The 16,586-nt window shown below is 45.8% G+C and overlaps 1 protein-coding gene across 3 annotated transcripts in view; it reads left to right on the forward strand.

Annotated features, from left to right (window-relative positions):
• Positions 1–16,586, forward strand: part of LOC146813651 (phosphofurin acidic cluster sorting protein 2-like) — a 1,059,532-nt gene that overhangs the window by 665,185 nt on the left and 377,761 nt on the right. For all 3 annotated transcript variants that reach the window (XM_085610139.1, XM_085610140.1, XM_085610141.1), the window contains one exon: positions 10,856–10,949. In XM_085610139.1, coding sequence (XP_085466265.1) covers positions 10,856–10,949 — 94 coding nt within the window. The remainder of the gene's footprint in view (positions 1–10,855; positions 10,950–16,586) is intronic.

Raw genomic sequence — 16,586 nt, forward strand, 5'->3', positions numbered from 1 at the left:
AGACAGTGCAGGCCTTTTGAAGTTGCAGAACCACAGCCTAGGTTGCTGAGCCTTTCGAAGTCCATAGGACGTCAGGAGCAGCAGACCAGTCAGCTTAGTTGCGGGGCCTGCAGATGCAGGGGAGTGACTCCTTCACTCGAAGAGGGATTTCTTCGGGTGTCTTTGATGCCTACAGGCCTGGAGAAGAATTGGTTGAAGTACAGGCACAGATGACCCAAGAGCAGCAGGAGTCTTCCAGATGCAGTCTCGGTCCCCAGACCCAAGTCCAGCGAACTCCAACGTACCCAGGCTGTTGGAGATGTAGTGGTTTCAGATCTGAATCTTGTCCCATAACAAATCTGAAGAGCCGCCCACAGATAAGCCTTTAAGTACCCAAAGGAAAGGGTTGGGACGATTAAGGGGTTTCTCCCAGAGGAGAGGCTGGATAGAGGGGAGGCTACTTTCATGTCTTTTGTCCAGTTTCATGCCAGAGCGGGAGCCAACCGCTTCCTGAACTGGTTCTAACAGGAGCATGCAAGGAGGGAACAAAAAATGTTCCCTTAAAAGCAGTCTGGTGGTGCTGGCAAGCGCCCCCACTCCAGCCCAGTACACTAAGTCCTGTTTTGGAGGTGGTTGCACTTTCCTGTGACAGGAAACCTATTGTTCTACCTTCCTCTGCTCGAGCTTGGCTCAGCAGCAGGAGGGCAGAATCGTGTTTAAAGTCGGCAGCAACACAAGCTTGCTGTTTAGACCCTGAAAGGCTGGTACCAGGAATACAGGGGGGCTCCCTAGGGGAGCCCCCCAGTACATGGGATCCTACATCCAACACTGAAATTGGTGTTCGGGTAGGATTCCAACATGTTTGAGACCCAACATGACAGGTTTTCGGTGCAGCCAATATATAATTGACTTGATGTCCACTATATGTATAAAATGGCTGACCGCACTTACAAAGCCATGACAATCGACTCTGGGTTTTGTATGGGGTTTCCTTCTTATGCAGGGCACCCTCACACTTATAACCATGCACCCTGCCTTCAAGATTGAAAGGCCTACCTTAGGGGTGACTTATACGTTTTAAGTGCAGTGACCTCAGATATAAGGAAACATCTGTTGTGAGTGGTGCTAGCACCCACTCACACAGGCTGCAACGGCAGGCCTGTAGTCACAAGTTGAGTGGTCTCTCATGGGTGACATAATACATGACGTTGCCCATGGGAGACCCCTGGTGTATCTCTGCCCTGGGTACCTCAGTACCATAGACTAGGGACTTAAAAGGATACACCAGTAGCCAATTAAGAAGGTACAAAAGTACTTACCATAGTCCAATTTAGGGAGAGAGGACAGTCACTGGGGTCCTGATTGGCAGGACTCCAGTCAGACCAGCAAGAAAAACAGAATTACACCAGCAAAAAGCGGGGGTGTCCATGAAAGAAGATACTACTTTCCTACAATGTGCCACTGCACACATGTAAATATTCATCAGGTACATCATAACTAAGGCTCCCTGTTTTCCGTTTTCACGGATTTTTACACATAAATACAGACAGAAAAAAAAGTGTTTTCTGTCTGCATTTATTTATAAAAGTGGATAAATACAGAAAATTGTGCTGCTTTTATGTGACTCTTCGTGCTGTCTTTCATGAATTATAGCCCAACAGCTGAGCAGATAGACAGCATGGAAATTAAAAAACAGGATGAAATGTATTTAAATAAAGGCTTGTGTCAATATATATTTGTGGTATAATGCTAGTATTTGCTAGTGGATGCATTGTTATGTAATATTTGACCGCTTAAATAGCTAAAACACAACAGGCATCAAAGTATAAGTGCGCGTCTATCAATTAAATAAATAAAGGAACTGTCCAGTTTTACAACTTAATTTATACACAAAACACAAAATAAATATGGATAAATACAGATAAAATGTCCCAAAAATAAATATGGATAAATACAGACGGAAATGTCCAAAAAATAAATACCATAAAACCGGGAGCCCTAATCATAACGGTGCTACAGGTTGTGTGTTGGGACATCTAATAGATGACAGGAAACACTCATTAAGATAGCCAACCAATCATTTTGTGCCTCTTTTAAGGCAGTCATGCTAGTGCAGAGCAGAAGAGCACTGTCGCAACTTGTTTTAAAATGAAATGACAACTCCTTGCTTTTTCTATTACCAAACATGCTCCTAGACTCGGAAGTACTTTAATTATTTTTCTACCTTCCACTGGTGCAGTGTGGAACAGGCTAGAAGGAGGTTCTTGCTCCTACCTGCTCATCTCTTTATGAATAAACAGACCGTAAGAGAGAGCTGATGGCAGAGCTTGGCAGTCACAATGTGAAAGCTTTCCAGTTGCACATTCAGCATCACCAGGGGTTAAATAGATCTCGGTGCCCTGAAATGTCAATGTCTGGTGGAATGGACAAGAGTGGTTTTGAGCTCACTGTTAACTTTTCACTGGGGTTTTTGTGTTACGTTTGGATTCTCACTGTAGAGACACACCCGGTGTGAATGGAGTGACTTTCCTGAGTGATTAGAACAATTGTGGGGCTCCCCTGGAAACTCCAGAGAGTTACGGGGGAAAGGGGCATATATTCCACCCAAGAGAACGCCTTTTGGGTGGAGATTGAACACTTTTCACAATCCTAATGGGAGTAAATGGTCAGTCGAAAATTTGTCATTAGTTGCCCCATCACTAAATTCCATCCCCTAATACAGTATACACCTTGATACATCGTTCAACATATATAGCCACTCCAACTCCTCTCGTGTGTCTTCTTTCCTAAATTATTTTTTACTTCTTATCAATGAATAAGTACATAACTAATGGCTGTAAATATATCACGGTTTCTTACAAGTAAAATGTATTGACATAACACAATTAGTAAAAACAGACATTTCACAAGAATAACCCCCATGAATAAATATGATATACAACCCGATGTGTATGGAGTCCTTGTATGTAATACAAATTAGTTAGCAAGCAGTGTTCTAAAGTGAATCCTGTTTCAAGGTATTCGAAGCTTATTACAAGAGTCCTACGGACACAATATTTGTCTCAAATGTATAATGCACCCCGTAGCTGCCTTCCAGTTTATATCACTGTACCGTGGTGAGATTCGTCTGAAATATGTCTACTAGTTTCGGCCCCAAATACAGACTTTCAGAAAGCCTCATCAGGACCAACACAAGGACCTCTATTTAAAAAAATGTTTCATCTACAAACAAGTTGTCAAAATGGGAGAAGCAAATCTCATCCATGTAAAACTTTGAGCATTGCCAACCAGTAGCAGTGTGCTGGTGTTGCGGTGTAATTAGATCATTTCAAGGGACACTCAGGTAACTAAACCTCACTCACGTCGCTTACGGCCCAAAGGTATTTGTGTGAAACTACTGTGTTCGTTCCCAAGCAGCTGCTGTGTGAGTTGAAAACTCCCATTTCCCCCAGGCAGTTCTCTTTGTTGGACTATATTTCCTGAGTGATTGTCTCTAACTTGTGGTCTTTGAATGCTGCCCTGGGTATGATTACAGTCTGTGTAAAGGTATTTTCTGACATCTGTATCTCCATGATTGACGGCATGTTGCTAGTGAATGACAAATGCTGCATCACAGATTGTCAGGAAATGCCTGTTGATTAAAGCAGTTGTGCTGTGTGTGTGTTTTTACAGTCTTAGGAATGGCATCTTTGCTGTGTTGCTTACACACATTGGATGCACCTTCATTGTCCTAACTGTGGGGCTGATTCTTCTATTGGGTGGAAACTCTGTATTTGACTATGTGCCTATTATGCAGAAAGGTGACTGATGTAACTTTTATTGACTCATCAATCCTACCTTGTCACAGTCCTTATTTTAATGAGGTGGTCACAACACCCTCAGGCCCAACATGAGGAAGCTTCACATTTCTACACCCATAAAGTACCTCCCAGACCCTTTCTTTTTTCCTCCTAGATTCCACCCTCCCATCTGGAGACAGATAGGAGGATGGAATCTTGGACCACATCACCTCCTGTTATTTTTTATCTACTTCCCTAATCAGATAGCGCCACAGATCCTGACAGGGCCAGTCCTTTTCTTCTGGCAAGCTGTGTAGCAGGGCTCCCATACCGTCTTTTTGGTGACGTCAACTTCAGCAGTTTGTGGAGGGTTCCATCACCAGGTTGATATGCCACAGAGGTTAATTTTAAATTGCTGTTTATTGGGGCTCGCCTCAGGTTGCTGAATTCTCATATGGGTGCCTTGCTTTGTTTGGGTCGGGCCGGGTATGGGCCACTTCTGAAGGGCGGAGTTTAGCCACGAGGAATCAGCCCTTAGTTCCTTGATATTTTTGTACCCCACTGGTCTGATGTATGGCAAGAATGGGGCTCCTGCTTCTGAGTGCGTTATAGGTTTTTTATTACCCAGCTATTATGAGGTAGCGGGGCTGCTGGCACATTCATGCAGGGTGCCATTGGAATTTCCTTCCTTCCTTTGAGTTAAAGAAATGTGTCCCAGCCCGGAGTTCATTTACTACCTTAGTGAAGAGGGCTGCCTGACTGAAGTAAACAACTGGTGAATCCCTTTGATGTAAGGCATGAGATTCCCTTCTTTGTGGGTTGTATGACAAAATATCGACTTTATGTACATGTAAAGTACCATAATATCCACGCCAAAAATTGTGGACCAAAATGTGGACATTACATTGGCAAGTATATCTATTAAAGCTGATAAGACTAGCATCTTACCTCTTTCTTTGCCTGGAAACCAGGAGTCCACATGGATTCAATAAAGTTGAGGATTATACGTTCACTTGGATACATGAGACAATGTAAAAAGATGAGCAGATATATACTTGAGACAAAATGGATGTATACATTACGAGTATATAACTTGCCCCACAAGTTCAAGATTAAGAACTCAGTGTAGAATATTGAACACTGCATAAGTATTCCGTCCAATCTGAATGGAAACAAAAAATGAATAGTAAAGAGATCCACATGTGCAGGGCTAGAAAGAAACCGATGCAGGATTGATGAATATGGTAACAGGAAGGACTGTAAAAGATTCTAGGACTGAGCTCCAGCTTTCTTTTAACACCTACACGATTCGAAATAGGGACTTTGTTGATTTAGAAAGGCTCATTTTATAAAAGTAGAACAGTGATCACAAATGGACTTCACTGTAAGATTGTCTTTCTTTGAAATATTGCTTTAAAGTTTTTCTTCTGTACCAATCAATTTTTGGATTTGGTGTATATATATATTGAAAGGAAGTAAGTGTCTGTAAACCGGGTTGTGTATATATAATATCATTTTTTTAAAGTTATTGTAACCTAAAAACGTTGTTTTGTTTTTTAAAGTAGCACATCTATTTTGAAAGTATGTACCATTAAACAAATGTAAACAATAATTAAATATCTTCTAAAAAATGAAATTCACACAAATACATTTAATTTAAAAATAGTTGTGGCAACTTATATAATAAAGAGCTAATAATATATTAAAATAATTGTCAAAATATAAGTAATTTGTCAATTCAAAAGATGATAATTGAGAATAAAAAATATGTCACATAAAATCAAATGACTAATAAATAATATATATGCATATCCTATAAATTGAACCATTTAAAAAATAAATTAACAAAAATTTATATTTAACACTTACTAACCGCATCAAGAATTTTTTTTTAAAACAAAAGACAATTCAAAAAATTAAAAGAAATGTCATTATTTTAAATAGATATATTTTTAAATAAATATCTTCGATAATATGCACACATATAAATAATTAAATTATTAATAACTAACTCCTTAAAAAATATATTTAAAAAAATAAAGTACACTAATAGGAGAGAGGTATTGGTACAAGGCACTTACAGGGTGTGCCACGAGACAATCTTTGTACCAACACCTCTCTCCTATTGACAACACCCCTCAAAAACTGTAACTCCCAGAACCACAAACACTGCCAAGATAACAAAAGACATTCTTTGTTGAATTATATTTTTCCTCCTAGTGTTTCCTATTGTGGTAAGGGACTGGTCTTACGTGTCTTGTTAGGTTTTGACACGTTATACTTGTTTACCGTTTAGTTTTATGATTTGTTTGTTATGTATTTTTCTACATTGTTTGTTATAAATGCTGCAAAAAGAAGTGTTGCCCGACAAAAATCTCGGTTTTTGTAAAGTAGAAAAAGAAAAGTGAAATAAATCACAGGGCTATCTGAATTAAGGACAAAGGCTCATATTTTGTAGCAATTTGTTTAAACTATGCTATCTAGATACAACGTGTGTATATAAAATTGAAGTGGTCCAATCTAGGTAGCGTACGGACCCAAGCCTCCTTTTGTGGACTGTTTTGTTTCTTGTGCGTTGTTGTCCTGGTTTCAGTTGAGTGTCAGGATGGAGCACAAAAAAACATACAGTTGAGGAGCGGCATATGGAACGTAACAAGAGTTCTTCCAGCAAGCGTCACAGAGATGACCCTGAGGCATCACCCCTTTCGGTGCCATTAGACCAGTTACAGTCTCTTGTCACCTCCCTCTCTGAAAGCTTAAGGAAGTCGGGGAAGCTTGCAGTAGAAGAGCGTATGCCAGAGGATGCTCTTGCTTTTCCATCCAATTCTTCGGCCTACTCTCTTTCCATTTCTTCATGGCCATCCCTTGAGTACGACGTGGGCTCTCTAGATCCTAAACCCATTCTCAGAAGCAAATTTGTTCAGCAATCAAAGTTGCCTATGATTTTCAAATATTTCACAAACAATCTTCAGCTGATCTTTGAAGAGGACCTTCCAAGTGCATGTTCTGCAGAGTTTCACAATCATAGATTCATCCTCTTCCTAGTCTTTGGTAAATCGGGACATCCGTGACCACCTTCTGAAAGAGTGGAAGGATCTTGAAAAGACTGACATACCCAGATTGTGGGTGAGAGTTTATCCTTTAGCCAAAGTTGAACTCGATCGTCCAGCAGAAGTCCAGCTGGACACCATGTTAACAAATCTAGCCTTTCAATCCTCTGTGTGGTATTCAAGGATACCGCCGTTCCAGGGCCTAAGAAAATTGAAGCTGCTCTTAAAACAAGCTTTGATAGTCTTAACCTGACCAGAAGAGCAGAGGCGTATGCAGTCTACACTTCCCCCTCACTGGTCAGGGATTTCCATGCATTTGCTACTGTTTATCAAGCCGGTAACTTGCCAGCGTGAATGAGGTTGCTGGCAAAGTTTTTGTCTGACCTAACTTTTGACATTCTGAAAGTGTCCACTTTTTCCACTGCCTCAAATGTTGCTGCACATCATCATGTTTTTAAAGAGACTGAAAATCAGAAGGGGTGCCAAATGCTGATTGCTTGCATTTACCTGTTATGGGGTCTCAGCTTTCTGGAAGATGTTATGCAACTAATATTTAAAAAATAAAAAGCACACTCAAGCATTCAAAGCTCTGTCTAAGCCAGCTAGACCTTGGCAAAACTCCTTAAAAAAAAACCTACCAACCATCCTCAAGCACCACCAGAAAAATGAAGGTATCGGTCCTCCTCCAGAGTAGTCAACGATCCCAGTCCATGTCCTCTAGTCCCAACAGCAGTCCTGACAATGACACCTCCTGCTCGATCTCTTCTATGAAACTTCCATCTTGGAGGTCTGGTCTTTCGTGTGAACATTTTGGAAATCCCACCAGATTCTGGAATTATTTCTACAGCTTGTCCTATCGATTCTGTCTGTAAAATTCAGATCTAGTCCAACAATGAGCCATTGTCCTAGTTCTTCTGCGAGAACGAAGAAGCAGTGTTTATTCTCTAGTATTCCTGGTGTTAAAACCATTCAGTAATGACCAGTCTCAATGGGTTGAATTAGTTCATGAAAAAGACTAATTTCAAACTGAAGACTTTGAAGCAAATCATTTCACTGATATCTCCCGGAGAATGAATGTCAACCATACACCTTCAGAATGCATATCTTCCCTTACCGATTCTTCAAGACACTCAGTGTTTCCTAAGAGCTTGTGTTCAAGGTTTCCCTTGACAATTTCAGCTCCGGCCCTACAGGCTAACTTCACCCTCAAGAATATTCACCAAGGTATTAGCCCCCAGTAGCTCTCCTAGACAATACAGGGATCATGATACACCCTTACTTGGACATTTGGCTAATCTACTCTTCAGCTGTAGCAGGAGTGTCTCAGGGCACAGTCAAAATCAGCCAGCATCTGGTTCAACACAAATATCTTTCTTCTCCATGCCAAGAAGTCCAATTTCAATCATTCTAAGATCTGGAATTCCTCAGCTCTAGGTTCCAGACATCATAGGGATGTATTTACCTCCCCAAACTGAAAGCAGCAAAATGAAGACTTCAACTACCCATTCTTCTAGCCATGCGCAGTCTCTTTCAGGAACTGACTTCAAGAACGGGGAGACATGTTCAGCTTCATATTTGAACGGTTACAGTTCTGTAAACGTTTCATTTAGATGGGATCTGACAAGTAGTTTTGATTTTGTTTACGTCTCTTTTGGTGAAGACATTCTGTGTATTTGTGGTACCCTGGGCTCGCCTGCACAGAGGCGCTCTGGTCTGACATCATCTCCAGTTTTCCCTCCCTCCTCTTCAGTGAAAATCTATCTTCGCTGGTGCTTAGATCCCGCAAACCTCAGAACAGGGGTTCATCTGTCCCTCCCTTCTCTTGTGATTGTCACTGCAGATGGCAGAAATGTCACTTTGGCCTCAATGAGATCCAAGCCACTCCTCCTGGCGAGGTCTGGCAGCAAATTTAAAAGCTGCTCTCCGGTTTTCCATGCTCATTTCAGGCCAGGCAGTTTTGACTCGGACAGACAACTCACTAGCCAAGTCCTACATAAACAGTTGTCACGAGCGGGCTCTGCTTCTCCAGATCACCTAGCTGTGCTGTTCACATCTGCTCCTGTGCAGAAGGAAATCTTTTATCCCCGTCTACTTTGTATTTAGGGAACTCTCAATGTAGAGGATCATTTAACTAGAATGTTTCTCACTTTCACAATTTCAACGTATCCCTGTCAGCTTTTCTAAAGGTTTGCAGGAGGTTCGATACATCAATGGTAGATCTCTTTGCCAGCTTCCACAGTGCTCTTCTCTAGGGCTCTAGGATTGGGCCCTCTCCTGGGATCTAGCGGTGGGTGCATGGGGAGTGACTCCCTTAACCTCTTCTTGGCCTCGTCTTCTCTTGAACACCTTCCCACCAATCCCTCTTGAGTCCCAGAGTGTTGGCTCATCTCTGAAGAAAGGGCAGACTTAATCCTGAATGTCCTATTCTGGCCCCAGACCAGTTGGTTCCCTCAGGTGAGACAAATGGCTCAAGCCCTGGAGTGCACTCTCCCACTAGACCTTTGTCCACTCCAGAGTTTTCTGTACCAGAGGTCCTGTCGGCATCTCCATCTGTCTGCCTGGAAGATGAAAGGAGGGGTCTCCAACATGCAGGTTGTTCCTCTTCTCTTACAGCAGCCATCCAAGATACTTGTTGGTGTGCTAGTCGACAATCATATGACCGGATTCCTATACTTATGATCCTAAGTGGGTTCTTCAAATCCTTCAGGATGGTTTTCACTTAGATTTGTCTGTTTTCACCCTTAACATTCAGGGGGCAACCATAAAGGGGGTTAGAGCACCTTGGAGGGGTCCTTCTGATAAGGAAGAACTAGGTAATTGAAAGGTTTCTCTTATCAGCCTCTTGGTATTTACCTTTGGTTCTCAAAGCATAGCAACCCCCTCCTTAGGAGCCTATGGGTGAGGTTCCTTAAATGTCTGTACTTCAAGGGTTTCCTCCAAGGGGCCATTATCACTGCAAGCAGTGGGAAGAGTTTGGATCAGTGTGTATTAAATCCTCTCTATCTGCATTTTTCCCCTGACTCTTTGGTTGGGTCTACATTTTTCTCCCAAAGTGATCTCTTCGTTCTATATAGACCCAAAGGTTGGCCTTCTTTCTTTCCTGCTCCCTCATTGGCGGAGGAAGAAGCATGGGAACTCCTGGTTGTCACCTGGCCAGTGAAGAGCCCTCTCTGTCATTCAGCTAAATACAGTGCACGTGAGAGTCTCTTTGGAAACTTTGGTCCTTTTAATGAGGGTATAAACCCTCTATTTCCTCTCTAAGTTGATTGGTTGAAGCTGTGATCACTCTGGTTTATAAATCTGTAGAATTCATATCACAATCAGTTCAGGGCGCTTCCCTTGTGGAGTGACAGCCTCTTGGTGGAAGCAGGAGATGCATCTGTTCACAATATTTGTCGTGCAGCGACCTGGGCAGTCCCTTCCACTTTGCTGAACCTTAGAGTTGTATTTGATGACTTAGAAATCTTTGACTTTGGTATGAAAGTTTTGAAGGCTGCTCTCTAAAGGTATTTTCTCCTGTAATGCTGTATTTTCTTTTTTATTTCATTGTGCTGCGCGGACATTACTTTGGAGCTGGAGAGGGGGATTATTTCAGGTTGTGTTATTAGCTTCATTAAAAAAAGTTCTGGGATGTGGTAGAATTGAGGAGGGAATGTCCTGTAATCTCCATTACTCCTCTCATCCTTCCTCGTCCCAGTACCTACATCCGAGCCTCCCTCCCATTATGGCGACCTTGATTCCTCCCTTGCTTTGGGGTGACAGGACATGATGTGGCCTCTGTCCATGCGAGATGGTGGAGTCTGGGAAGGAAAGGGTGAGATATGAGAGGTATTTTTTGGATATGCTTTGTCAGGTGATGCCTGGGTAAGCTGTGACCGCCTCATTAAAGCATGGAGAAGGATATTTAGATGAATGAAGTTTACCTGTAAGTAATCAAGACAACTGTGTGGTATCCTGGTGTGTGGATTCAGCCTCACTGTGTCACTGTGATCTCACCACTTGTTTCTTTCTCCTTCTCCTGTCTCTTTCTTGCTTTCTCTCCTGCAGGCGTTTCTTTGAGGTTGTCTCACACTCTGGTTCCCAGACTGAGATCGGTAGTCTGCACAGCCAGAATGGGCAGGATGCGGGCTCTGACAGTCCTGTGAGTTACTCCTCTTTTCTCTTCTCTCCTACCAGGCTCAGCACTCGCTGCACTTCTGGAGTCCAAGCTGCTTTCAGGGTGTGACCATGGTTAATTTCCTGTTCTGTCCTGCAGTTGCCCGTTTATTTTCTTCCCACTTCCCCTTATAGCTCTGACATTTGGAGGATGATTTAGAGGAGGACGGTATTGGAGGTTCCGCTAAAGGATCCTTAGCTGGCATAGATGTCTCACTCTACACCATAAGGTCTATCTGATAGAGACATCTAGCCATATATTCCTTAACTTTGAACTTCCATGCGTCAGCCTGGATCTGGAAGATTTTTCTCATCAGTACCTCTGCGCGCTGGTAGGTGGCGTCGGTCAACTCCGCGTGGCATCGTCGGCGTCATGTTTGTTGTCGTCCTGACATGTGCGTCATCAATATAACCACCACTCGCTGATGTCAGTTATTTTCTTTCCTCACCATCAGCGCCAATCCGTTGAAGAGAGCTACCCCCTGTAATTTTTTGACAGACTTATTGTCAACTTTGTTGGTGTGTAGGTGTGTCATGTTGAGTGAGAAGACTTCAGGGTTCAAGCTGTGCGGCGACTGTCACCGTGCCATGTTGGCCACGGACCCCCATTTCGCCTGTCTTTGCTGCCTGGAGCGCGACCACGACTCCAAGTCGTGCTCCGACTGCCGGTTCATGGCGCTGAAGGCTTGGAGGGAGCGGTTTCTAAAGCTTCTCGCGGCCCTGCATCCAGCACTGTGGAGGTCGCCTCGTCGGTCTTGGTCCCGGTCCAGGTCTTGGTTGATAGGAAGGTCCGAACACCGGTTCGGAGAATCGAAATCCTCTTCGTCGAGGCCGTTGAAGTCAGGTAAGAGGCAACACAAGAAGCACAAGAAGTCGAAGTGTGCTTCGAATTTACCCCGCCCGTCTCGAGACGCGGCAGAGGAACATTGGCGTTCAAGCCCGCTCTGCGTAGCGGGTGCCAGGGTCGGCTCCACGTTTCCCTCCCTTTCCGGAGCCGGGAGCGACCCCCGCCCAGCTGAAAGAATTTTATAACTCCATGTATGCCATTATTTGGGCGGACTGACCCTGCCAGTGCACCTACAACCCCCACAAGCTCAGAAGACGGAGGGGCCCCTGTGGTTCCTATGCCGGCAGCTCTGGCCCTGGGACCACGGCCACAGGGTGGACCTATTCCTAGGTCCGGACCGACTCCAGTCGCACCTCCACAGCACCCTTCCCTGGCATCGCGTCTGGCGACGAGGTCCTCGACGTTGCCGGCGCCGCCTTCCATAGCCTCATTCCCGATGACACGGAGACGGTCGGGCAGCCTCTGACGCCGAGACCGGTGCCGACGGCTCCATGCTGTTTTTTCTGCCTTATTCTGAAGGGTTGGGAGTGGAAGAAGAGGATTGGGTGGGGGAGCAGGATCCCTTAGAAATACTTCACCAACAAGATTCGGACTGGTATGAGGAATTGGGTGAAGCGAGTGGTCTGGACACCTCCCCAGACACTGGTATGTTTTCTCTTCCTACCCTGGCTACGGAGGAGGGAGCATCTTTTGCCATAGTGGTGCGTAGTGCTGCAGAGGTACTTGACCTGCAGCTTCCTACAGTTGCGGTGAAGACTAATCTCTTTACAGAGGTCCTGCAGCCTGGGGTCTCTAGCACGGAAACCCTACTGCCTTTCAATGAGGCCTTGAAAGACATCCTTCTGGGGACATGGTCTATATCCAGCTCATGGGCTCCTGTGAATAGGACGATCGCCCGCTGACATCACCTAGCACCAGGCGTCCCAACTTTCCTCACCACCCATCCCACCCCCCCAAAGCTTGATGGTCCAGGCTTCCACTTCTCGTGGTGCATTCTTTTCCGCACCCCCGGACAGGAAATCCAAGAGGTTGGAGAACTACGGATGACATTTTTTTCTTCCGACAGCCTAGCATTGCGGTCAGTGAACACCAAATGCCTCTCAGGCCATTACTCCCATTCCATATGGGATACGGTAGCAAAGGTGCTGACCAGAGTCTCAGAGGAGGACCTGGCTCTACTCTCCGAAACTATATCCTAAGGGAGGGACGCAGCTAAATTCACAAGCAAATGTGGCTTGGATATGATGGACTCGGTAGGTAGAGTGATTTCCACGACGGTGACGGTACGTCACCACGCCTGGCTGACACCCTCTGGTTTTTCGGGGGATGTCCAGGCCAACCTCTTGGACATGCCATTTGATGGCTCCCATCCCTTCGGATACATGGCGGATACCTCCCTTGAGCTCTTTAAAGACTTGCGGGCCACGGCCAAGTCGTTAGGCATCACTACCGCCCGAGGGCTTCATCCAACTTTTGCTCCTTTCGTGGTAGAAGAGCATACCAGCTGCGCCAAACCCACCCCGGCCAGAGGTCCCCACAAGTTCAGCACCCTCTGTGGGGCCGTGGACGCGGTTTACCCTGCCCTCGTGGGTCAGGAAAGCAGAAGTTGAGCCTAGCCACCATCTCCTTCTCCACCGCAAAACCTTCCTAGTCCGATTCCCCAGGATCATTCTAGAACAGTCGGTGGCAAATGTATGACGTTACTATGCCATCCATTACCCCGCAGTAGGTTACAACGCGGACGTTATATCGTCCGCATTGTTACCACGCATGGCTTTACATAGCAAGTCGTTTCTACAACTTGCGCTAGATGGCGCGCTGGATTTAGGAATAGTATAAATTACTATTCCTATTCCAGTTAGCGCAACAGCAGGGAATGTGTTGGATTTAAAATCCAACACATTCCCTGATGTTGCTCGCCATCTAGCGCAAGTCGTTGAAACAGCTTGCGATGTAATGCCATGCGTGGTAACAATACAGACGATGTAACGTCCGCGTTGTAACCTACCCGCGTGATATCACCAGCGTTGTAAGCGCTGTTTCCCGTCGGCGGCAGAATACGCCATGATCTCCACCACTGGCAAAACATTACATAAAACAGGTGGGTGTTACAAATAGTTTGAAGGGGCTACTCCCTCCTCTTCGAGACTACCCCTCCATCCATGCCTCCGGTGTACAATCGGCTAACGGAGGTTTACCTTGCCTTGCTCAGCGAGGAAGTCTCAGCTCTCTTGGTCAAGGAAGCTATAGAGAGGGTTCCTGGGCCCGAAGAAGGCAGTGGTTGCTATTCCAACTACTTCTTGGTCTCGAAGAAGGACAGAGGCCTTCGTCCTATCCTAGATCTCAGAGCCCTCAATTACTTCCTCAAAAAGGAGAAATTCGAGATGCTCACTCTTACTCAGGTCCTATCTGCCTTGGACTCAGGAGACTGGATGGTAGCACTGGACCTGCAGGATGCCTACTTCCATAACTCCATCCTGCCTGCCCATCATCGCTACCTGCAGTTCATGGTGGGTCACAAGCCCTTTCAATTCGCCATGCTCCACTATGGCCTCGCCAGCGCCCCTCGGATGTTCACAATAGTGATAGCGGTGGTCGCATCCCATCTGCGGAGATCAGGGGTTCCAGTCTTCCCTTATCTCGATGACTGGTTGTTGAAGGCAGACTCGCCCCAAGCAGTTGTCTCCCAACTCCAGGCTATGGTAAACCTCCTACATTCGCTGGTCTTCACTATCAACGTGCCAAAGTCACACCTGACTCCCTCTCAGACACTTCCTTTCATTGGGGTGGTTCTGGACCTGGTGCAGTTTTGGGCCTATTCTCCTGAAAGGCGAGTCCAAGATATTCAGGCTGTGATACCTATGTTTCAGCCTCTATCTTGGATTCCGGTGAGACTGACTCTGAGACTGTTGGGCCTCATGGCCTTCTGCATCCTGCTAGTGAACCATGCAGGTGCGGGCTCTGCGGAGGGACCTGAAGTCCCAATGGGCACAGCATCGAGAAAATCTCAGTGACCTGGTTCAGATTTCAGAGTGCACTGCAAACGACCTGCAGTGGCGGCTGACGACCACGATTGGTTCAAGGGCAGACCTCTCTCTCTTCCCCACCCAGACCTCCCAGTAGTAACAAATGCATCCCTTCTGGGGTGGGGCAGTCATCTGGGAGAGGTGGAGATCAGGGGACTCTGGTCTCCGGCTGAAGCCAAGCTCCATATCAATCTGTTGGAGCTTTGGGCGATACGGCTGGCACTGAAAGCCTTTTTGCCGTCAATAAAGGGAAGACTCATACAGGTGTTCACGGACAATACTACTGCCATATGGTACTGCAATAAACAGGGCGGAGTGGGGTCGTGGACTCTTTGTCACTAGGCCATGCGTCTCTGGAATTGGCTGGGACGTCAGGGCATTTCCCTGGTGGTTCAACACCTGGCCAGTTCCCTGAACGCCAGGGCGGATGAGCTCAGCTGAAGGTGCCTTGCGGATCACAAATGGCGTCTCCATCCAGAGGTGGCACAAGTTTTCTTTCAGTTGTGGGGAGAGCACTGGTTAGATCTATTCGCCTCTGAAGAGAATGCGCAATGTCAGCTGTTTTGTGCGTTGGAGTTTCCAAAGTGGCACTTGCTCTGCAGCGCTTTTTGTCGTGAATAGAGGTCAGGCCTCCTAAACGACTTTCCGGCCTATAACACTCCTGTCCAGAGTGCTCAAGAAGATTAGGAGCTACCGGGCACAAGTTATTCTTGTGGCTCCGGACTGGGCAAAGAGAGTTTGGTGTCCCGAGCTTCTAGACATGACCATCATTTCTCGGGTCATGCGGCCTCTTCGGGAGGATCTTCTGTCGCAGCAGCAGGGAAGGGTCCTCTATCCAAACCTGTCCACTCTCCTCCTCCTTGCGTGGAGATTGAGTGGCTTCAGTTGACAGCTTTTGACCTCCCTCCCGAAATCTGTGAGGTTATTTTGGCAGCCAGGCTTCCCTCCACGAAATCGATATACGCCTGCCGATGGAACAAGTTTTCTAAATATTGTACAGATAGGTCTGTCGACCCCTTATCTGCTCCATTATCTCAAGTCCTTCTGTTTATTCTTTCCTTGGCCCAGCAGGGCTCTGCTCTGGCCACTTTGAGGGGCTACCTTTCAGCCCTTTCTTCTTTTCTTCAGCTGCCTGATCAGCCTTCTCTATGCAAATCTCCTCTAGTGCAGAGGTTTTTGAAGGGGTTAACTCATTTGTACCCTCCTTTACCCTTAATCATGCCGCAGTGGGACCTTCATTTGGTGCTCACTTTTCTCATGTGTGCGCCATTTGAGCCTCTGCATTACTGCCCCGTGCAGTTGTTCAGTATCTAGACAGCTTTTTTGGTGGCAATAAACTCTGCCAGGAGAGTGAGTGAACTGCAGGCGCTGACCTCACAACCTCCTTACCTGACAATCTTTTCAGATCAGTTAGTACTCCGGACTAGAGCATCTTTCTGCCTATGGTGGTAACACCCTTCCATCTGGGACAGTCAGTCCCCCTTCCCACCTTCTATTCACCCCAGCATCCTTCCAAGGAAGAGGAACGTCTCCATCGCCTGGACCCAAAAAGAGTGTTATCTTTCTACCTTAATCGAACCAAAGAGTTCCGGGTGGACGACCAACTCTTGATTGGACACATGGGTGCAAAGAAAGGCCGTGCTGTTTAGAAGAGGACTACATCGTGATTGGTCATCCTCCAATAGAATTTGTTATGCCTTAGCGAAGAAGGATCCTCCTGAAGGGCTTAGGGCCCATTCCACCAGGGCGA

Source organism: Triturus cristatus, chromosome 6, assembly GCF_964204655.1.
Source record: "Triturus cristatus chromosome 6, aTriCri1.1, whole genome shotgun sequence".
Taxonomy (NCBI): Eukaryota; Metazoa; Chordata; class Amphibia; order Caudata; family Salamandridae; genus Triturus; species Triturus cristatus.